Below are 23260 nucleotides of genomic sequence, written 5' to 3' on the forward strand. Positions count from 1 at the left end.
TAATTCAGTTGTGCTTGAAGCACAATACAATTCGTACTTGAGTGTAATTGGTCGAAGTCTGGTAATAAAAGATGATACTCCGAAAAGGTGGCGTTTCTCATTGGTTCGGATTATCACGACGCAAAAAAAGGACATGGGTTTTTACACACTTTTTGCAAAACATCTTTTGTAACGGTAATAATTACTATTTGCGACGTATTGTCCAAACACAATAGGCTTTTCCCACTCCACGATCTGTGACCCTTGAAGGCAACCAATTTGCTTCAAAATTGCATCAAGTGTCGAATGTAAAAGCGGCTATTTAAACTACCAAAAAACGTTTTGTGTTTTTTTTAAAGATCTTGAGAGCAAATTTGACACTATCGTTACAGCAATAATGTTATGGGTGTCAAATTGACACATCAACCTTCAAAAAGAATTGACATCTTCACAAATTACGATCAAAGATGTTCTAATTGGTGTTCGATCTCTTGTTGTGTTTGAATACAGGTAAGATAATGCTGTAGAAATTGACTTCAAATAAATAAATAAAAAACCCTATTATTATGGCTTACAATTTTCAAATCAACACTATCTTGTGTCAACCCCATACAAATATTATTTCCTCTTGCTTAACGCAAAAAGATGTACCTCATCAATATATCTTAATCTATAAAAATATCATCACTACGTACATCATCCCAATACACTTCTTTTCACATCAAAATTTTTTATGCCAACCAATATATTCTTATAAAATGGCAATTTATTATTTTATTTTATTTATTTGAGTTTTGAAATATCAGTCAAATAGTGGTACCGGATTTACCTGATTTGTTTGCTATTTAATAGGGAAAGTGGTTTTTAGATAAGAACTCTCTTTAATTAATATAGGTTTGAAAACATAAAGCCAAAGTTTGAGACCATTCCACCAAAAAGTTTTTGTTATCTTTGGAGAGGCTTTAAGTTTTCCTAATCTCTTTTCCATCTCATTGCTTTTAGTCTTTATATATATATATATATATATATATATATATATATATATATATATATATATATATATATATATATATATATATATATATATATTTCCCTCAACCCAAAACCACTTGATGGACGGAGTTACAAACCCTAGAGGATTAGGGTCCAGTGAAAGGCCAGTGGGCCACACTCACTTTCTACTATCTCCTTATAACTCTGATGATCGTGAACATAATTCTGATCTTCTTGATACATATGAGAGAGAGAGAATTTCAAGGGAGTTGGAATATTACATAGAAGAGGCCGCCAAGAGTACTACTGCTAATGTTAAATCTAATGGGGTGATTGGCAGCGATCGCCCTAGTGGTAACCGGAGTCGTTTCCAGAGAGTGATGTCGATGCCCCGGTTGCCACCGGAGAGAGACACAAGTGGTGGCGGTGGGATGAAGAAGAAGATCAGTGAGAAAAAGAGCAAGGAAATAGTAGAAGCGTCGATGCCGCAGGGGAGAGACACAAGTGGTGGTGGGATGAAGAAGAAGATTGAGACAAAGAGCAAGGAAACAATAGAAGTGTCGTGGCCGGAGAGAGACACAAGAAGTGGTGGTGGTGGTGGGATGAAGAAGAGTGAGACAAAGAGCAAGGAAACAACAGAAGTGTCGCGGCCGGATAGAGACACAAAAAGTGGTGGTGGGATGAAGAAGAAGAGTGAGACAAAGAGCAAGGAAACAATAGATGTGTCGCGGCCGGAGAGAGACACAAGAAGTGGTGGTGGTGGTGGTGGGGGGATGAAGAAGAAGAGTGAGGCAAAGAACTGCAAGGCTATAATTGAAGGGAACTTCTTGTTAAAGCATGCATCAACGGTACTGTGCAACTCAAGTGAAAGTGATGTGGTACAGTTTGGAAGAGATTTTCTCGGAGCCCAGGTGGCGGCGGGGCGACTGCCGGGAAAAGGCACCTAGGGGTGGCTATTATAATCTTGGCTAGTTGGTTATTGGCTATAGCTATGTCACAAACATGTTTTCATTCTTTTGAGTTTTGAATCGGTTACATAGTGGTACTGGATTTAGCTGATTTCTTAGCTGATTTGTTTGCTACCATCCCTTCCGTCTCCAAATGAGAGTCCAGTATTCTATTTTAGAATATCGCTAGTCTTTATTTTAAAAAGTTAATGGATAAAAATTTGTATTACTATCAATTTGTGCTTTTGAAAAATTAATGGGTAAAGAGTTAATAGGTTAAGTGGAGGATAATTTTGTAAAGTGGAGATAAAAGTTGATGTGAAAACGCGTAATGATGATGTCTCGTTAATAAGTTGAAGTAACGAAATTAGACACTTAAAAAAAAGATGTAAGAAGATTGAGATGTGACAAATTGATGTGTCCTAACATTATTGAATATGAAAAATGATTACCAAAAAGCTTATCTTTGGCGCAGTAGTGTAGTCAGAAATTTGTACTAGTTGGGGCACAATTCAAAACATGTGACTTAGTTGTGAAAAAAAAAAAATCTATCTCCTTTTTATGAAAGAAATGATTTTGCACTCCACATTTTTATATATGCACTCTAAATTTTGTCTTTTGTATCCTCATTGTATGTAATTTGAGCACTGAAAGACAACTTTTGCAATGCATTTATAAAAATGTAGGACGCAAAAATCATTCCCCTTTCACGAATCTAGCACAACTTGATTTTCTTTTGAGCTATTTCTTCAAGAAGTACTTAAGTATCACATTATCTTAATGTAAAGTAGCTACAAAGGGACAAAAACTAAAAATTACAATGATGAAGGCTTGCTTCCGAGCAATTAATTATTTATTGCCTTATTGGTCTTGGGTCACCAATGGGTTGAGCCCGAGCACTCTTCTAAGATAATTTTTTCTTATTTGAAAAAAATATTTTTTCCGAGTTAAAAAAACACCAGACTCCATTGGTCCCTAGTTATCTCCGCCACTGATCTTTGAAGAGGGTTTTAGGTTTCCTTACCTATTTTCCATCTCATTACTTTTAGTCTTACATTTCCCTCAAACCCAAAACAAATTTATGGATGGAACCACAAACCCTAGAGGATTAGGGTCCAAATCGTTCAATAAAAGGCCGGTGGGCCATTCTCACCTTCTACTATCTCCTAATTCAGATCATGAACATATTTCTGATCTTCTTGATACGTATGAGATAGAGAGAATCTCAAGGGAGCTGGAATATTACATAGAGGAGGCTGCCAAGAGTACTACCGATGTTAAATCTAATGGTTTGATTGGCAGTGATGGTCACCGGAGTGGTCTCCGGAGAGGGATGTTGATGCCGCGGTTCCCACCAGAGAGAGACACAAGTGGTGGTGGGATGAAGAAGACCAGTGAGAAAAAGAGCAAGGAAATAATAAAAGCGTCGATGCCTCCGTTGAGAGACACAAGTGGTGGTGGTGGTCACCGTACTGGTCTCCAGAGAGTGATGTTGATGCCGCGGTTGCCACTGGAGAGAGACACAAGTGGTGGTGGGATGAAGAAGACGAGTGAGAAAAAGAGCAAGGACATAATACAAGCGTCGATGCCTCCGGTGAGAGACACAAGTGGTGGTGGTGGTCTCCAGAGAGTGATGTCGATGCCGCGGTTGCCACTGGAGAGAGACACAAGTGGTGGTGGGATGAAGAAGACGAGTGAGAAAAAGAGCAAGGACATAATAAAAGCGTCGATGCCTCCTGTGAGAGACACAAGGGGTGGTGGTGGTCTCCAGAGAGTGATGTCGATGCCGCGGTTGCCACTGGAGAGAGACACAAGTGGTGGTGGGATGAAGAAGACGAGTGAGAAAAAGAGCAAGGACATAATAAAAGCGTCGATGCCTCCTGTGAGAGACACAAGTGGTGGTGGTCGTCATCGGAGTGATATCCGGAGAGTGACGTCGATGCCATGGTTGCCACCGGAGAGACACACAAGTGGTGGTGGGATGAAGAAGACAAGTGAGAAAAAGAGCAAGGAAATAATAAAATTGTCGATGCCTCCGGTGAGAGACACAAGTGGTGGTGGTGGGCTGAAGAAGAAGAGTGAGGCAAAGAGCAAGGAAATAATAGAAGTGTCGCAGCCGGAGGGAGACACCAGTAGTGGTGGTGGCCATGGTGGGATGAAGAAGAATAGTATTGTAAAAAAGAGCAAGGAAATAATAAACGGGTGCTTCTGGCTAAAGCTTGCATCGATGGTGTGTAACTCAAGGGAAAGAGATCATGTGGTAGAGTTTGGAAGAGATTTTCTTCGAGCCGGTGGCAGCTGCAGAAAATTTTAGCAGGTTTAAATTTTATTTTTCACAAACTCTTGAAAGCTAAATATAAAAATGAACTTTCATTACATTAGTTATCGGCAATGCAGATTTGAATGGCAAAAGAAAGTTTTATTATGAGTAATTTTTAAAATTGTTACAAAGACTAAAGGGAACTGAATTAGTTTTATTAATGTAAAGTCATTAGAATTTCTTCGCAAATATATGTGAGTATGAAGACTTACATAGTAATTTTACATCTCAAAAGAAAGCGAGAAAAAAGGTGCCGTATATGCATGTAAGATAGAGATTCGCTAACAATATTAACAACTAAAAAAGAAGAAGAAATATTTAAAGTATTGCTTTAAGTCTCCAATTTTTCAATGGTCCAAAGCCGGCCGTGGTGATGATTGAATTATTAATTAAGCTTGTTGTGGCCTGTGGGATTTTGGTTTGTACGCTATTGGTAGCTGAAGCTATACTGTACTCTCTCTATTCCTAATTATTCATTCATTCCAAAAAAAAAAAAAAAAAATTGAGAAATTTCATGTATTAATTATTGTTTGAATTTTTTGTTTCAAATTAAAGATCTCAGGTAGTAATACTATATATAATGTTAAAAAATGTTCTAGTACTATATGATCAAAGTGCTTTATTTTTAAGTGACATGTCTTTACATGGGTAATATAGACTATTAATCAAAAATGGAGGGAGAGTATCATTTAGCTTCCCCAAGAATACAAATAATTAAATGTGAACTTTTTTTTTTTTTGCTACAATAAACGCTAACTTTTGCTCTTTGTTTTGATACGAATGAATATGTGAGAGAGAGAGAGAGAGAGAGAGAGAGAGAGAGAGAGAGAGAGAGAGAGAGAGAGAGAGAGAATTATATATAAACCTATAGAAAGAATCCAAAATGGCCCATGAAAAACGGATTGTTTTTGTAGAAAAGGTTGAAATGTTCCCCTCTTTTAGTTACGCCATTGACGATGAACACATTCTTGCATTATACAATAGCTACGGAAGAGTTTAAATCCTTCCATGTCCTACCGAATTATCGACAAAATGTTTACTTTCTTTAATTCACCATTAATTAATCAACGCGTAGAGAACCGGGAATAATTACAAACCTGCAATCACTCTAATTACGAATGATAATTGAACTGCACCTCTCCCGTCCAAATCTGGACTGCTGATAAGTCATTTCCAAATTCTATATCTATGAAGAAGCTCAATGCACAAACATATCGCACACAAATTCGTACACAACTAACTCGGATGGGTTAATTAATCTACTCAATGTGTAGGAAGTAGTTAAACTATTTTGCTTGAAATCAAACACATGGATGAGATCAATCATGAATAGTGTCACATATACGAATCACTCTAGTGAGGTGAGATAACTACTCTCCCAGTCTTCCCGTCATATAATGTTATTTTTCGGTAATTGTATTATTCATTAGATTTTTCGGTAATTGTATTATTCATTAGATTTTATTATTTTAATTTCAAAAATAAGACACAACGATATTTTCTTGCACAACAAAGAGTAATATATTTTGCCAAAAGTTGTAGGATAATGGAGAAGCTTAGCGGCTTTACTTATAGATTGAGGTGTGTCAATGAAAGATTGCTGAGAAAAGACACGAGAGGGTGCTTAGAGACAATTTGCACACTATTCGGTTGGGCATTTCTTGGCCCAATGATAGTCTAATTCAATGATCCGAATTGTTAGAGTTCAGTAAAAATATGAACTATACTCAAATTGTCTGGATTCAGTAAAAATATGAACTATATATATATATATATATATATATATATATATATATATATATATATATATATATATATATATATATATCCATGTGGAGAATCTCCATTGGGTTCTCACTTAATAATTCATCAGATGATTTGATGCGAGTCTCTTGATTTCTAACAGCTCGCAGGCCATTTCCAGCCCTTGCTCAAAATCTCTTTCTAGATTTGAGAAAGTTTGGGTAATGGGTAAGTTCAGATTTAGGCATGAATTGGAGTAAGAGCTTCATCGATTATTTGAAAGATTGAGTTTGATTTGAAACAATTGAGCAAAGAAAAGATTGAGTTTGAGTAAAGGAGTGTGAGAGATTTTAGGGGGCTTTACTTTAAATCTGAAGTTGAGTAAAATATTTGAGCAAGAATTGGAGATGCCCGTATTGAGTAACATACATAAGCATTTGTTCATCGCCACGCTCGTGGACTTGGGCTGGGTTTCCCTATTGTCTAAACGGATTAAAAAAAGGCTAAAGCTCACAAAAATACGAATTTCGAGACAGGTCATTCCCTCACATGCATCAACTGAAAGTCCATTTAACAAAAATAACTTGACTTTTAAACTTTTTTGGGAAAACTCAGTGAAGTATGCCTTCGGCTATGGGCTTTGTTATAGCTAAAACGTGAGCGAAAACATAGGGTGTCTTTCACATGGTAAGCGCGCAGGGGTTTCCCGAGGAAGAATGATTCAAATGTAGCGATTTTGTTTTAAAGTAGTCTATTTCAGTTGATTTCTCCCATGTCACTGGTTAATGCATCATGGCATTTTGTTTTTATAGCATCCCAATGGAGAAACTTTCTGCTGAGCTTTTGGATTTTTGGATTAGAAAGTTTTCCGTACGATATTGGTCACGCTTGAGTTGAGCAATGAGATTCCTTAAGAATTTTTTTCTTTTACACCTTCAATTGTCCATATTTCATCGCAGATTCATTCTTGCAGCAGAAAAAGAATCCTGTAAGATGGATTCAGAGATGGTGGTGCATAATGGCGGATGTCATTGCAGAAGTGTGAGATGGAGAGTCCAATCCCCTTCCAGTGTCGTAGCTTGGCAATGCAACTGCAGTGACTGTTCGATGAGAGGAAACACTAGCTTCATTGTCCCTTCGGAAAGGTTCGAACTTTTAGGAGATTCGGAACAATTCATTACGACCTACACCTTCGGCACTCACACTGCAAAGCACACTTTCTGTAAGGTGTGCGGCATAACCTCGTTTTTCACTCCTCGATCCAATCCAGATGGGGTAGCTGTTACATTTAGGTGTGTTGATCCTGGAACACTAACCCATGTTGAGATTAAGCAATTTGACGGACAAAATTGGGAGGACTCGTATAATCTGACTGGCATTTCATCGTGTTCAAAAGAGGGGAAATGAGCTCCCCCAGACGAATTATCCGCGTCTTTTAAATTCTAGGATGAATACTTTTGCTGAGATCGAAATCTTGCCTTAAGAGTGAAGGCAGATTGGTCATTTTGGGTGTGATTTCTCCTTGGCTAGATGTACCTTGTTGATCTGTTGGATTTCTCGTCCACTACTCCAACCAACACACATCTTATGCACATACATCATGTATCTGGTAATAATTCTGGATAAAAGTTATTTTTCATGTTGTTTTTGTCATGCATTTTGTGTGGTTTTAGAATGGAAGATTCACTAGGCTTGGAACTATTTCTTTTTATCATCTGAAATTTGAGACAAGCGAATTTCATACAGAGAGTAGAAAAAACCCAAATCACCTTTGCACAGCACCGACCAGAAATTTGTCGTGCTAGGAACTAGGGATGGTGCTAGGAACTAGGGATGGTGCTGTGCCGTGCTACGCACCTCTGAGCCGTCGGATCTCATCTCTGCAATGAACAACTCTCAATGGTTAGTTGTCGATATGAGATCCAAGTCGTTGGATGCACAATCCGACAATTCAGAGGTGCGTAGTACAGTACTGTAAACCTTTGCACAGCACCGACCAGAAATTTGTCTTTACGTGATAAACTATTAATTAAAAACGGTGGGAGAGTTTCGTTTAGCTTTCACAAGAATACAAATAAATGCGAACTCTTTTTTTTTTTTTTGTCCCATTTTTTTTTGTTACAATAAACGCTAACTTTTGGTCTTTGTTTTGTATACGAGAGAGAGAGAGAATTATATCTAAACGGATGATGCTATGGTGTCTCCGGTTATTTTAGGGACACTGTAATTTTTGGCATAACTTTACCATTAGGAGCATAACTAAAATCAATTACAAGCATAACAGAACCCAAATAAGGCATAACCAAGGAATATTCAAAAAACCAACCAAGGCGTAACTAAACCCAACCAAGACATAACAAATAAGTTATGCCTTGCTATAGTTTTGGTTATGCCTTGCTATGGTTCTGTTATGCTTGTAATGAGTTTTGGTTATACTCATAATGATTTTGTTATGTCAAAAATTACGGTATCCCCAAAATGACCGAGGACACCGAAGTCATTCCCTATATAAACGTATAGAAAGAATCCAAAATGGCCCATGACAAACGGATTGTTTTTGTAGAAAAGGTTGAAATGTTCCTCTCTTTTAGTTACGCCATTTGACGATGAACAAATACAATAGCTACGGAAGAGTTTATAAATCCTTCCATGTCCTATGGAATTATCGACAAAATGTTTACTTTCTTTAATTCACCATTAATTAATCAACGCGCAGAGAACCGGAATAGTTACAAACTTGCTATCACTAATTATGAATGATAATTGGACTGCATCTCTGCCGTCCAAATCTGAACTACTGATAAGTCATTTTCAAGTTTGATATCTATGAAGAAGGTCAATGGACAAACATATCGCATACTAATTCGTACACAACTAACTCGGATGGGTTAATTAATCTATTCAATGTGTATGTAGTAACACTATTTTGCTTGAAATCAGACACATGGACGAGATCAATCATGAATAGTGTCACATATCCGTATCACTCTAGTGAGATAATTACTCTTCTAGTCTTCCCGTCATGCAATGTTATTTTTCGATAATTGTATTATTCTTTAGATTTTATTATTGTAATTTCAAAAATAAGTCACGACGATATTTTCTTGTGCAACAAATAGTAACATATTTTGCTACAAGTTGTAGGATAATGGAGTTAAGCCTATCGGCTTTACTTATAGATTGAGGTGTGTCAATTAAAGATTGTTGAGATGAGACACGAGAGGGTGCTTAGAGACAATTTGCACACTATTCAGTTGGGCACTTTTTGATCCACTGTTGAGGTGGTGTTCCAAATGAGCAGTAAAAATAATTTTTAGAAAAAGAAGGTTTTTTAAGCTAAAATATAATGAAAATGAAAAATAATTTTTAAATTTTTTTTCACCGTCTAAAAGATCTCAATAATATCTATCAATCAAGATCCATATTGGTTGGAAAATTATTTGCGTAAACACATCATTTTTGAGTTTGAAAAATCTTCTTTTTCTAAAAGTTCTTTTTACTACTCATTTGGAACACCACCTGAATCTAATTCAATGATCAGAATTGTTCATTTCGTAGAGTTCAGTAAAAATATGAACTATACTCAAATTGTCTGGATTCAATACGAATGGATGATTAGCTTTCTAGGCATATACCCAACGACCACTTTCCGATTCTTTTGTTAAGTGTGATAATGATAATTACCCTTTTCTATACACGAGTAGAAAACACCATTGACTCCTTCGTTCCCCTTCTGCTCTTAACCTTTTTCCAGCTTTTCTCTCGTCTCAGGTAAACTTTTTTCTCGACCCTTCTTCTTCTTCATCATCATCATATGCTTTTTCTTTTTGAATATATATATCCATGTAGAGAGTCTCCATTGGGTTGTCACTTAATAATTCATCAGATGATTTGATGCGAGTCTCTTGATTTCGAAGAGCCCGCAGGCCATTTCCAGCCCTTACTCAAAATCTCTTTCTTGATTTGATAAATTTTGGGTAATGGCCAATGGGTAAGTTCAGATTTAGGCATGAATTGGAGTAAGAGCTTCATCGATTATTTGAAAGATTGAGTTTGAGTAAAGGAGTGTGAGAGATTTTAGGGGGGCTTTACTTTAAATCTATAGTTGAGTAAAATATTTGAGCAAGAATTGGAGATGCCCTTATTGAGTAACATACATAAAGCATTTGTTCATCGCCACGCTCATGGACTTGGGTTGGGTTTCCCTATTGTCTAAACGGATTAAAAAGAGGCGAAAGCTCACAAAACCATGAATTTCGAGATAGGTCATCCCCTCACATGCATCAACTGAAAGTCCATTTAGCAAAAATAACTTGACTTTAAACTTTTTTGGGAAAACTCAGTGAAGTATGCCTTCGGCTATGGGCTTTGTTATAGCTAAAACGTGAGCGAAAACATTGGGTGTCTTTCACATGGTAAGCGCGCAGGGGTTTCCTGAGGAAGAATGATTCAAATGTAGTGATTTTGTTTTAAAGTAGTCTATTTCAGTTGATTTCTCCAATGTCACTGGTTAATGCATCATGGCATTTTGTTTTTATAGCATCCCAATGGAGAAACTTTCTGCTGAGCTTTTGGATTTTTGGATTAGAAAGTTTTCCGGATGATATTGGTCACGCTTGAGTTGAGCAATGAAGAGATTCATTAAGAATTTTTTTCTTTTACACCTTCAATTGTCCATATTTCATTGCAGATTCATTCTTGCAGCAGAAAAAGAATCCTGTAAGATGGATTCAGAGATGGTGGTGCATAATGGCGGATGTCATTGCAAAAGTGTGAGATGGCGAGTCCAATCCCCTTCCAGTGTCGTTGCCTGGCAATGCAACTGCAGTGACTGTTTGATGAGAGGAAACACTCACTTCATTGTCCCTTCGGAAAGGTTCAAACTTTTAGGAGATTCGGAACAATTCATTACAACCTACACCTTCGGCACTCACACTGCAAAGCACACTTTCTGTAAGGTGTGCGGCATAACCTCGTTTTACACTCCTCGATCCAATCCAGATGGGGTAGCTGTTACATTTAGGTGTGTTGATCCTGGAACGCTAACCCATGTTGAGATTAAGCAATTTGACGGACAAAATTGGGAGGACACGTATAATCTGACTGGCATTTCATCGTGTTCAAAAGAGGGGAAATGAGCTCCCCCAGACGAATTATCCGCGTCTTTTAAATTCCGGGTTGAATACTTTTGTTGAGATCAAAATCTTGCCTTAAGAGTGAAGGCAGATTGGTCATTTTGGGTGTAATTTCTCCTTGGCTAGATGTACCTTGTTGATCTGTTGGATTTCTCATCCACTACTCCAACCAACACACATCTTATGCACATACATCATGTATCTGGTAATAATTCTGGATAAAAGTTATTTTTCATGTTGTTTTTGTCATGCATTTTGTGTGGTTTTAGAATGGAAGATTCACTAGGCTTGGAACTATTTCTTTTTATCATCTGAAATTTGAGACAAGCGAATTTCATACAGAGAGTAGAAAAAACCCAAATCACCACCTTATGCTCCTTTAACACATACTGCCAACCAGGCCGAAATCAAGACCAGTGCTAAACAGGCCGAAATGAAGTTAGGGGAGGAGAAGCTCAAACTGAACGAAAAAATATGCAGGTCAATGGTGTTCGGGTGAAAGTTACGAGCTATATCAGAAAATTGCTTAATTTATACGACAAAGCTATTTCGTGCATTGCAATTGAAGTTTCCAGCAACTGAAGGGCAGGCGTGGATCTGAAAAGGATGGACAAGCAAGATCGGAATCGGTAGATGCAGAACCGGTGGTCTCCAGGGATAAGAAGCGGGGAGGGCAGGGTCAGGCTGAGGCAGCCCACAGTGCCTCCATGGCGCAGCAAGAAGGGGCAGCTGAGGCTGCAGATGAAAAGATGGCCAAAGATCTTCGATTTATATCCCCCTTACGGGCCTTATTCCCTAATCATGCTATTTCTAAGCTCGTTTTTCGTTCAACTCTTCTGGGCTAATCTAAAAACTTTGCTGGGCTAATCTAAAAAATTTGCGATACCAGCACTTGTAAAACAAAAGAAATGAATTTTCCACCAGACTTGTTTTCCAGATTGAAGATCACTGAAGTTTCCTTGAATAAATTGTGCGGCCAAGGGGTTTAGTGCCTGGAAAGCCATATGTTGAAGTTCTGTAGCCAACTTAAACCTTAAAGCTGCCAAACAGTAGTTGTTTATAGAGACACCTCAATCCCTTCTGAAGCAAAAAACCTTCACAGAATTGTTGTAGAAGCAATCAAGTACAGATCGACAGAAATTGTTGATTAACCAAACAGCCCCATAGCAAATTACAGGGTGTTTTATAAACCATAGACCAAAAGTTGCCATTTATGAGCAGCGAGTCCACCATGGCAGTACAATTCAGAGAAACAGGTTTCTCTTTTCAGTATTGAAAAAATTGTTAACACATCTCAAAACTTAAATTACTGGAGCACAAACACCGAATCCGAACATTTATTACAATGACTTACATTAGCTACTTCTTCAAGAGCATTGCACTGCACTGTGCCATTATCTTTGATGCCCTAGTAATCGCGTCGGTCATATAGAAATTCTCCACAGCATTCCCAAATGGCTCTGAACTAATCTCCTGTCGACTCTCTGGTTTCGACAAAGAAGGAGAAAAAGTAGCTGCTTCTCTCTCATCCACGCGCAACAGATTTGGCGCCACGGCCCTCATCCGTGACCGGACCCCACTGACTGTATCGTATGGCAGACGAGCCCCGGCCACCTCAGACAAAGCCCTAATTATCTTCCAATCCTCCCTAGCATCACCAACTGTAGGAACTGCAGGAAGGGTTTGTTGGGCACACCCTTCAGTATTTTCGTAGGTCCCCTCTTTTTCAGTAAATGCCGATGCTGGGAAAATGACGTTTGCACGGTATACCCCGCGGTCACCATGGTGACCCTGGTAAACGACAAACGCATCGCTTGGAAGCTTCTCCAAGCTGACATCATCGGCACCCATTAAATATAAGAACTTTGCAGATTCAATGCATTTATTCGATTCCGGGACTAGTCCGAGGTCGAGGGCGGCGGCTTGGGCAGCATTTAGAAGCAATACGTTGACACCATTCCAATCTGGGCGAATAGCTTTGCAATTTTTCGCAATGGTTTCAATGGCAGAGAAGATTGCATCCTTATCTTTCCTTTCGAAGATTCCAGCACCGACAATGATGGAAGGGTTTTTGGCATTTGAGAGGGTTGAGCAAAAGGGGTGTCGGTTCTCAGCAATTTCTTTTAGGGTTAGAGGGCTTGTGCCAAGGTGTTGGTGGTTGTAGTTGAGATCAGTTGGGGGACCAATGTAGCCCACTTTGGCTTCAGTTGCTCGGACTGTCTTACGAATTCTGGCATTCACCATAGCAGCTTCAACTCTTGGCTGGAAATTCAATATGTTAATCCACCAGATCAGAACCTAATGGCTACACAATATTCCCACTCAGACAAAATCAAACAAGATCATAAAAGTAGTCAAAGCAAGGAGACAGTAGTAAACAACATAGATATGCATACAAATTAAGCTAACATAAAATTTAATTGAAAACTCCCAGTAAACCCATAGGATCAAATTACTAAGGTCATGAAAATATAGCATCTTTCACCGGTAAGACGTCATATGATCATTAAGGAAAGGGCAAACGGATTGGGAGAAGTGCTCTAAATGTTTCAAGTGGACTTGGAAAAGCTTGTCAAACTGAACCCTGAAGAGCTAACCCAAGCAAGGGCATTTCGGCAGTTGGTTGGTGAAGAACTGTTGGGCACTTTCCCAAAACTCCTTTCAACCTCAGCTCAAACTCCCACAACAGTAAAACCCATAAAACCAAATTACTAAGTTCATGAAAATACAGCATCTTTCACCAGTAAGACAATATTTTACGATCACAAGGAGAGGAGAAATGGAATGGAAGAAGTGCTCAAAGATCTTTAGATCATCCCCATACTGCATACATAAAAATAAGATAAAGGTCACATGAACTAAATAGCTCTGAACATTATCTAGTGGAATGCACGCCTCGTATTAATATCTGGAGGACTATCCATCAAAGCAATATGATGCAGCTCACAATTTTCAAAGTGGACATTACATGTCATCTTGCCTCAACTTATGCTTAGATGTAAAATATAAAAAAAAAGCAGTGCTTTAACATCAATGCTTTCTAAATCCTCATCAAAATATGCAACAGCCTCACAAGTTAGTTCAAGATCGAAACTGCCCCAAAGAGCCACTAGAACTCTATAAAAGTAGAGTGTGAGAACAGTACCTGAGTACCAACCAAAAGGAAAGCATCTGCTTTCTCAAGACCACTGATGCCACTATTCAAGAGATATCCTGATCGCAAATCTGCATTTGGATGCATGCCATTTCCCTCACACCAGACATTATTGGATCCCATTCGGTTTAAGAAATCCTTAAGCGCCATCATAGATTCTGCATCAGACAGCTTGCCAGCAACCCCTACAATTTCTTCTGGTTTAACTTGATGGATGACCTCAGCAACTACAGCGAGAGCATCACGCCAGCTCACAGCCTTAAACCGTCCATCAGCACCACGAATCATAGGGTCATTTAGTCTCTGCCTCTTCAACCCATCATAAAAGAACCGTGTTTTGTCTGATATCCATTCCTCATTAATATCCTGCAACAGGTCAGTCTATCAGGCTGAAAAACTTCACACTCTATCAGGCTGAAAAACTTCACACTTGAACCTTAAAAAAAACCAAAAAAAACAGATAAATCTAGCAAGCAAGGAACCACTAAAAGTGTTCCATGTACCCCGACTTGCAACTTGGATCTGTAGAACAAATTACAACATGAATTTCCGAAGGACAAACCAAATATCTACCAAAGGGTTAGTTTGAAGATTCAAAATAGACAAAAAATAAAATGAAATGAATACATAAGCAATATCGTACAACTACAAGCACCGATTTATCCGTTGCATACGCTTCATATGACAGACACCACGTAAGCCATTTGGCAGTTTCCAGTCCTAACTTTTAGGTCCTTGTGCAGCCAGTCATGAGATTCTCTCAAACAATTTATGCCTTGTTCTCTTCCAATTTCAAAAAATTCCCCCTAGATTCCCCCTACTTCCAACATCTCTCTCTATCTCTCTCCACTTATTACCCCTACTATTTTTCAAAACACAAACCAAACAAAGCATAATTAATGTCTATCATTTTGCAAGATGTGACCATTGGCATCTAGGGCATTAAAAACTGAGTAAAACTGAAGAAAAATAAAATTAGTTCCTCTTAACAAACCTAACCAAGACTCCCAATTCCTTGGAATCTGCTACATGAATTTGTTTCCTCCATTGAGCTTTGTCAAGGGCATCATGTTTTGTAATATCCAACAAACTTAGATCTTGTCGAACTACCGCCTCTAAAGTTGATTTAGGTCTACCTCTCCCCTTACTGCTACCTTCTAGTGTAGTAACCCCAACACTTCTCCTAACCACCGCATCTACCGATCTACAATAAACATGTCCAAACCACCTTAATCTATTCTCTCTCATCTTATCTTCTATCCGTGCTACCCCTACCATCCTGTGAAGGTTTTCAGTTCTAATGTTATCAACTAAACTATAACACACTTGAATTTGGTTCAAATCCTTCCACTTGCCTATGGCACCCAAGTCCCTTTACAGGTACTGAATCTAAAATCATCAATATACAGCACAAAGTGGAACATGGGAGGTTGGAAACAATGATATGAGATTTCCTATCCAAATTTGAATTACCAAATGAAATGACGTAAGATTTGCAACTAAAACAAGAACAGCAGAAGATAATGGAGAATAACTTGTTACCTCATTCAAGCGTGGAAGAATGCGCATGACCTCTGGGCCTCTGCTGTCAATACGGATGTTGGAACCAACTGCATCAGTAACATCAATGGTCTCTGTTCCCTTTAACTCCCAATTGCGGGCTTTAAAGGCAAAAGGTTTCGAGGTGAGGGCTCCTACAGGACAGATATCTATTACATTCCCTGAAAGTTCACTTGTCATTAGTTTTTCAACATAAGTCCCGATTTCTTCCCCACTGCCACGACCTAACATGCCAAGATCTTGAACACCAGCTACCTCAGATGCAAACCTGACACATCTGCCAGGAAAAAATGGATTTCTACATGACCAACTTTTTCAAAGCCGTTAGCTAACAATATCGATGTAAGCTGAACAAATACTATTTTAATAAAAACAGAAGCGTTGAGAAAAAAAATTCATGATAATGTAAGATTCCTGTACAGTGTTTTTTGAGTTATTAACCCCAACGATACTAAGAAATAACACATTATGAAAAGCATCTAGAATCCCGAAAATTCAAAGTCGGTCAATTCCAGCTTCTCTTGCCAATTGTATGAATGAGCTTATAGTTCTAATAATGAACAAATAAAACTTTCATTGGGTGGGTGGTTTTTAAACTTTAAAGTCCTATTATCACTGATTTGGCTAGGTCTTTGAATTCCAAAAACAGAAAGTCAGTCAGATAGGTGACTATTTTTTGGTTGTCTGTGACTCTGAGGTCCACATTTGGGATAAGGGGGGAGATGTTCTTTCCTCCAGTGTTTCAATCAATTAAATTGTGTTAAAAATTTCCCATGGCAATTTGAGGAGGTTATTCCATTTCTCCTCTTTCCGACTCATTTCTTCAAATGCTTTACGGAATTGTCTGTTGTCCTCTTTTCCTTTCTTCCCTCTAACAAGTCCTTCCTTCAATTACTAAGGCTTAGAGGGTGACCGAGTGAGTATAAGCCAATTGAAGACCAAGTATACATGGCTTAAGGCCAAGTCCCTTTGATTGTAGTCACTAGTCAATCTTAGAAGATATGCAGGAGCTGACACAAAAAGCTGATTATAGTAAATGACTCAGAAACATGGTTTCACGCTAAGCCTCTTTCATTGTAGTCACTCATACAAGTTATGCATGAAATGACACAAACACACACCCTCAAGCAGACAAAAAAGGAAAATGATGGAAAAGAAGTTTTCCAGTTCACTTTTGACAGGTTATATACCTTGGGGCTGACTTTGGATTTTTGGTGACTAAACACGTTTGACCCAAGGCACTAAAATAGCATGGAATATCAGCTAAGAACCTCATACAAGATTGGGGTCAATCAAAAGCATTGGCTTGGCCACGGCCCCTGGTCTTATACTTGCACAACATGGGGAGTCGAATAGTCAAACATTTGCATCCCACAACCTGAGATCATTAGACTGAGACTAGTTGTTCCTAATGCATAGTGTTACCTGAATTCTGAACAAAAATATTGTTTCAGGGTTCTCAAATTCCATTGCCATAAAGGTGGAAAAGACCACATTGTCCATTCTAGTATTGCCTCCACTTATTCTATGATGTGTGGAATTCTCAAACCTAATTTCAATAGATTGGACAAAGAAATTATTACCGAGCCTGATAGTTTCCAGGGAAACAACCCCACTCCCAATGTTCTTAACAATAGGTAGAGAGATAACTAATCATATATCTATACACACACACAAACAAAGACAGGACAAAAGAGTTCAAGGAATACCCTTTGTTACTGACCTTGTACACTGAATGCATCGAGTCATAACAGTCTTAACTAATGGACCCAAATTCTTGTCAACTACAGATCTCTTCATTTCTGTAAATCTGCCCCGATCAGATCCGAAAGCCATAGATTGATCTTGGAGATCACACTCTCCACCCTGATCACAAATGGGGCAATCCAACGGATGATTCATCAACAAAAACTCCATCACCCCCTCCCGTGCTTTCTTTGCAATTGGTGTATCCGTCTTAATCTTCATCCCTAAAACAAACAGCCGACCACAAATTAGATAACTTCAAAAAAATAATAATCAAAACTAAATGACCCACATTGTACACTCTACAACCCTCGTACCAGAGCATCAATAAAGAACGACAGACCATTATCAAACATGAGACTAAACGATATGTAATGTAGTTAGCAAAGACCAAAACCATTAAACAATCTGTGGTAAATGGACTCATCAGTCTATATAAAGTAATCAGATGCATACTCACAGGTGAACGACATCACATGAAGCAAGGGAAATAAATGAATTCACAAATTGAGTTGAACAGGGATGCACAACCAAGGGCAAATACATGTTGGGGATTGTATAACACGATATTCCAATAAGAAACGCACGCCAGGGCCACGAGACTAACTTGGGACTTCCTAAGTCAGAAGTTTTTTCCCCAAAGTTCACGCTATGATGAAATGAGACCGGTAATGTATGCCTACAAACCAACAAAACGTACTCCAAACAAAATGAACCAAAAAATAAAAACCTAAAGTACATACTAGACTTGATACTAGAACCGCATTGGACCAGAACTCAGAATACCATTTCAACCTTCCATCGCTCCAACTGCTTAAGTTCTTAGGATTGGACCCAACAATTTGTACCAAGCCTTTCAAAACTCCCATCCATGTGCAAAGTTGTTTAGTGCTTGGAGAGGCTAACAGAAAAATGCACATACTACAAAGTGAGTGAATCTAATGCACAATAACAGGTACTAACAGAAAATGATAACACTTAATACTTATTTGAATCTGGGGCCTCTCCTCCCAACCTTGATATTCTCCTACTCCTAGATCACTAATGGCACTAGCCCAAATCCTTAAATCTTAGGAAATGGGTCAAACTAAGAAAATCAATCTATCTGACTTACATCAAGTAAAACCATCAACAAGTTAGCAACAAATCAGACATAATGAATGCACAACATGACGAACACCCACTTAATGCGGTTGGTTCATTACTCTCCCTACTAAGGGAGAGGTCTGGAGTTCTAACAACTAACCCCTAACATTCTATCATCTGGCAAAAAAACAACACAATATGACAAAAACTGTCACCCCAAATATCCTCTCCCCTCTTCTCTACTTTCACATCCCAGAATGACAGAATTCATAATAGTTTAATCTCAATTCAAGATTTCCTCTTTCCATCTTTTGCATAACACGATTTGCACACTTATTGCATGTGCCCCGGCATCTAGTTCAGAAAAAGACCACAAAATCATAACTTTTAGCACATTAAAACCTACACGCACATACAAATCTCAGTCACATAATCCTCCAGTAGGACCTCGATTCTCGTTCTCAATCCTCCTCGCTCTGCCCTTGCACTCTCAGTCCTCCCTCTCACGAATTTTAGTAGTTTGGAACTTTTTTTGAAAGACGCGCTCCCGTGCTGGCGCATTATGTGAGTTAGATGCAGATACACACATACGGAAAAAAATTCAAACCTGGAAGAGCAGGCATGGCGCAAGAAGCGACGGGCTTGGGCGACTTCTCGACCTCAACAAGGCACATGCGGCAGTTACCGGCGATTGACAAACGGCTGTGGTAACAAAACCTGGGAATGTCAACGCCAGCAACCTCACACGCCTGTAAAACAGTGAAGCCCTTGGGGATTTTCACGGGGTATCCATCGACAAACACCTCGATCGCGTCTTCTGGGTTCGAGAAGTGGACCCTAGCTCCGGCCACCGGAGTTCTGTGATGGAGATCGGGCGGCGGGGATTCCGGCTGCGCTTGGGCTGCTTCGGGGTTCTGGAGCTCGGGCGTCGAGACGATTTGGCGGAGGATAGTGTGTCTAGGGTTCGGGGATGTGAGGATTCTGGACGATCGGAGAGCTCGAGAAGCTAACAGCCCTAATCCCATCTTCACTCTGCCTCTCTCTCTAGATTCTCTCTCTTGTTCTTCTGAGAAGAGTATATCAGTTGAAATGCGTTGGTTCTGTTTTGGGGATCAGATTCGAGGGGGGAGTTGTGTTCGTTTGGTTTCCACACGAACAGAGGACAGACGTGTGGCGGGTCGGGTATTCGGTTAAAAGTCGGTTAACCCCACCCGTGTTTACTAGTCGGGTACCCAGCCCATTTCTAAGCGAAGCAAAGGTCTTGAGGCCCACAAAAATTACAAGAGCCCAACATCTTGTTCTGTTTTGTGTTTCAATTTTATTCACCCATTTTGTGCAACGAAAAGGAATTTATTCACATTTCAATAACACTTTCATGGTATCAACATGTTAGGGTATGCGGAATGACATAATCAAAACTACAGATTTTTAAAGTTAGCAATGTTTTATTGTCACGTCCGTTATATTTATTATTTATCGTTTACATAAGATGATTGGAGAACATTTTTGTTGTATACTCCAGTTTGTTAATGCCTCGAGTTTCCATTACACGGTGCAAATTGAGGGGATTAAAGCATGTGAAAAGCTTGAGTAGAAGCATATCTTACCGAGAAGAGAGATACTTATTCACGGCCCCGCCGTGAATAAATTCTTTACGGAGGAAATGAATCGCGATAGTCAAAAACACTTTTGGACGGTCGCGATGCACCTCCGTAAAACTTCTCTACGGTACCCTCCATAAAGAAGTTTTTCTCCTAACCGAGAACTCGTTTTCTCCCCTCTTCAATTGTTAAACACAAATAAGCCACTCCAATTAAATGTCTGCCTTTTTTCTTTTTAATCAGAATGTTTGCCTATTTGACACCGCAAATTATTAGGGAGCTAAATGCAGATAATATACTACTTAAAAAAACCAACTTTGGTAGGTTTTGTCCACGGCTATAAGTTTCTAAGACCTTTTTTCAATCTAATTATGTGGTTCTTTAACTTGTTTCATGTGGCCCCAACAGAACTGGGAATGACATATCAAACAGAAGGTTCATTATTTAATACAATACTAACACTTATCAATTAAGGTTGGGAATGACTTTGTTAAGGTATGGACAGTGACATCTTCTTCTTCTTTCGGTCGATCGGAAATTCATGGACAGTGACATCAACCAAGCAAGTATTGCTAGAAACCGGTGGCACCTTATATAAGCACACTTGTCACCACATTTCTTCTGGGATCCGATCTCTTCTGTCCCGAAAATTCCTGCGCTTTTGTGCCAAGATTATTTCCGATTGTTGGAGTGCATGTGTGCGTGCATTTATTATTATTTTTTTATGTTTTAAATCCAATAACCGAAAAACCTCTCAACTCAAAAGCACATAAGTTTTTGGCATAGAGGATCTTGCCTCACTTCTTCTGCTTTGAACTGTCGGGTGAACTCCACTTCCTCTTCTTTCTTCTTTTCCCCTTTCGATTGGACATTTTGCACAAACCACTGACTACCACCAAAAGAGATTAATCTGGATTAAGGTACTAAATTGCGGTATCGGAAAACGTAATACTATTGGTAATACGGCCATGTATTATCTGATCAGGCTAATTTTTTTTACTAACGATCTTCTTTCTTTGTCTCTTTTTGAAATTTACTAGATCTATTATACTGTGCCGGGTTTACAATTGCACGATTTCGATCACCAAAATAAGCTTAAAAACCGAATACGGTCACATATTAAACCCAGGCGGGCCGGGCCCAGCTACCATCTCTCGTGGTTGGTGCACTAACTTAATCTTGGGTGGGCTAAACCATCAGCAGAATTGGTGTGGGTTTAGTGAACTTAAACATCAGCAGCCTATTGGTTCCAAACTAAAAACTCAAATAATTAGTTCAAAACTGTGAGCTGATTGGTGTTTATATAAATTAAACAGTTTCTTAACTGGTTAATGACACTGCGTACTTCCATTAGAAAGAAGTATGTGGTTTAGGTCCTTTTAATCTAGTATTTAAATTTTTGCTAATAATTGATAATGCAGTGATTCGATCTCCACTATTGAATTAAAAACTTGAACTACATGTAGATTTAATATTCATGTGGTTCATTAGCCTTTATAAGAACCACTAAACGCATTATTAGTATCTCAGTTTTTTAGGTCATGAATTTGTTTCGTTACTCCTATAAAAGAAATTAACAATAGAAATAAATTAAGTGACCGTCGTATCAATGTTAGATACATCGGGGACACATGAACGTAGGGGTTCTGAAACCAGGCAAACAAGGGACATGTCAGCAATACATTGAAGACATGGGTGCCTTTGAGACACATATGGGGACACGGGGTGAGAAAACTTACTTCAAAGGTACAAATTCATAAAAAAAAATACTTAATCTTTTTTGCCTCGTGGTTTTGTGTTTTGATGGATCATCTCTTAGTTATGCGAAAGCAATGTTAGTTTTCATTTTTATGGCAAGTTAGTGATGATTTTTAATAATTTGGGTATTTGTTTGTGGGTCCAATTAATATTTGCATTAATCACAATAAAGAACATGTGAATTTTTTAGTACTTGCTAGCTCCTACGTGTTATTTTTTTCACGTACCCTAAAATAAAATTATCATGTCACGTGTCTGCTCCGTATTCCCAATCCAATTACTGACGTGCGCCTCGACTAATTTTGGGAACCAATTTCACAGTCTATTTGTGAAAGTCCCGATTAAAGCTAGAGCAAAATACTGTATATATAAACTGACCCCAAATGAATCGATAGAACCTAAAAGATTTCGAATAAGAAAAAAAATACTAGTAGCCAACACTTTCTTGCGTGTATATATAAGCACAATGTCTTGTGGCAATAAGCACCCAAACCAAAAAAATTAAAAAAACAAAAACAAAAACAAAAACAAAAAAAAAAGGTTCTCCACTAACCTCAGCATTGGACATTTGTGTGAAGGCACTAGCATCAGCACCACCACCACCACCACCACCACTCAAATAATTTTATTTGGAAAATTCTAAAATCAGCCAAATGGGCTGACAATAGTGAGTGTGTAAATGTGTATTAAAGGTATAAAAAGTACACAAAAATACGTGTTTTCTTTGTTTTCTAGTGTGGGCTGACAATATCAAGACCGATTTTATTTTGCATCCAATATGGATTTAAGTAAAATATTGATCTCCATGCAAAATTGGGTTTCTGTCGAAGTTTATGAGGTCATTTTTAGTTTTTTTTCCCTCCATAATTTTTTTGTGATATTTTGTTTGGTTCATTTTACAACTATAAAAATATATATAGCTTCATTTTGATGCTCTTGACTTTCGCACTTGACCATAATCAGATTTTGTCGTAATCTAAACTACAAAATGAAAAATCGAAAAAAATGTTATTTAAAGTTAGAAACGTCAATTCATGAAGCAATTAGCTTACCTCTTTATTCAAGCAATATTTTCCCTTGTCAATAGATCTTTAAGTCAGGATTTGATTAGACCTAAGATGAACAAATTCTAAATTGCGAATTGAGAATCTAGAATTTGTTCAAGCGAGGGAAAGAATTATACCTAAGATTGATTACATAGATTATACCCAATTATGAATCTAGATTATTTAGAACTA

At 38.4% G+C, this 23260-nt stretch overlaps 3 protein-coding genes across 4 annotated transcripts; 2 read left to right on the forward strand and 1 right to left on the reverse strand.

Moving 5' to 3' along the window:
* Positions 1-6912: 6912 nt before the first annotated feature.
* LOC131298308 (uncharacterized) lies at positions 6913-7621 on the forward strand. Its single transcript, XM_058323689.1, has one exon. The coding sequence runs from the start codon at positions 6976-6978 to the stop codon at positions 7387-7389; it is 414 nt and encodes a 137-aa protein (XP_058179672.1). The 5' UTR covers positions 6913-6975; the 3' UTR covers positions 7390-7621.
* A 1968-nt stretch (positions 7622-9589) lies between these two features.
* LOC131298310 (uncharacterized) lies at positions 9590-11352 on the forward strand. Of its 2 annotated transcripts, none has more exons than XM_058323691.1 (2): positions 9590-9753; positions 10673-11352. In XM_058323691.1, exons 1-2 carry the CDS (start codon positions 9656-9658, stop codon positions 11118-11120), a joined length of 546 nt encoding a protein of 181 aa, XP_058179674.1. In that variant the 5' UTR covers positions 9590-9655; the 3' UTR covers positions 11121-11352. The 2 variants fall into 2 exon arrangements, with proteins under 2 accessions (XP_058179674.1, XP_058179675.1); XM_058323692.1 differs by having other exon boundaries at positions 9628-9753; positions 10687-11352.
* Positions 11353-12241: 889 nt separating this feature from the next.
* LOC131298309 (NADH dehydrogenase [ubiquinone] iron-sulfur protein 1, mitochondrial) lies at positions 12242-19792 on the reverse strand. The gene is made up of 5 exons (XM_058323690.1): positions 19271-19792; positions 17555-17801; positions 15814-16108; positions 14263-14637; positions 12242-13379 (listed from the first exon to the last, which is right to left on the reverse strand). Exons 1-5 carry the CDS (start codon positions 19686-19688, stop codon positions 12477-12479), a joined length of 2238 nt encoding a protein of 745 aa, XP_058179673.1. The 5' UTR covers positions 19689-19792; the 3' UTR covers positions 12242-12476.
* Between the last annotated feature and the right edge of the window lie 3468 nt (positions 19793-23260).

The sequence above is a fragment of the Rhododendron vialii genome, chromosome 8a, assembly GCF_030253575.1.
Source record: "Rhododendron vialii isolate Sample 1 chromosome 8a, ASM3025357v1".
NCBI lineage: Eukaryota > Viridiplantae > Streptophyta > Magnoliopsida > Ericales > Ericaceae > Rhododendron > Rhododendron vialii.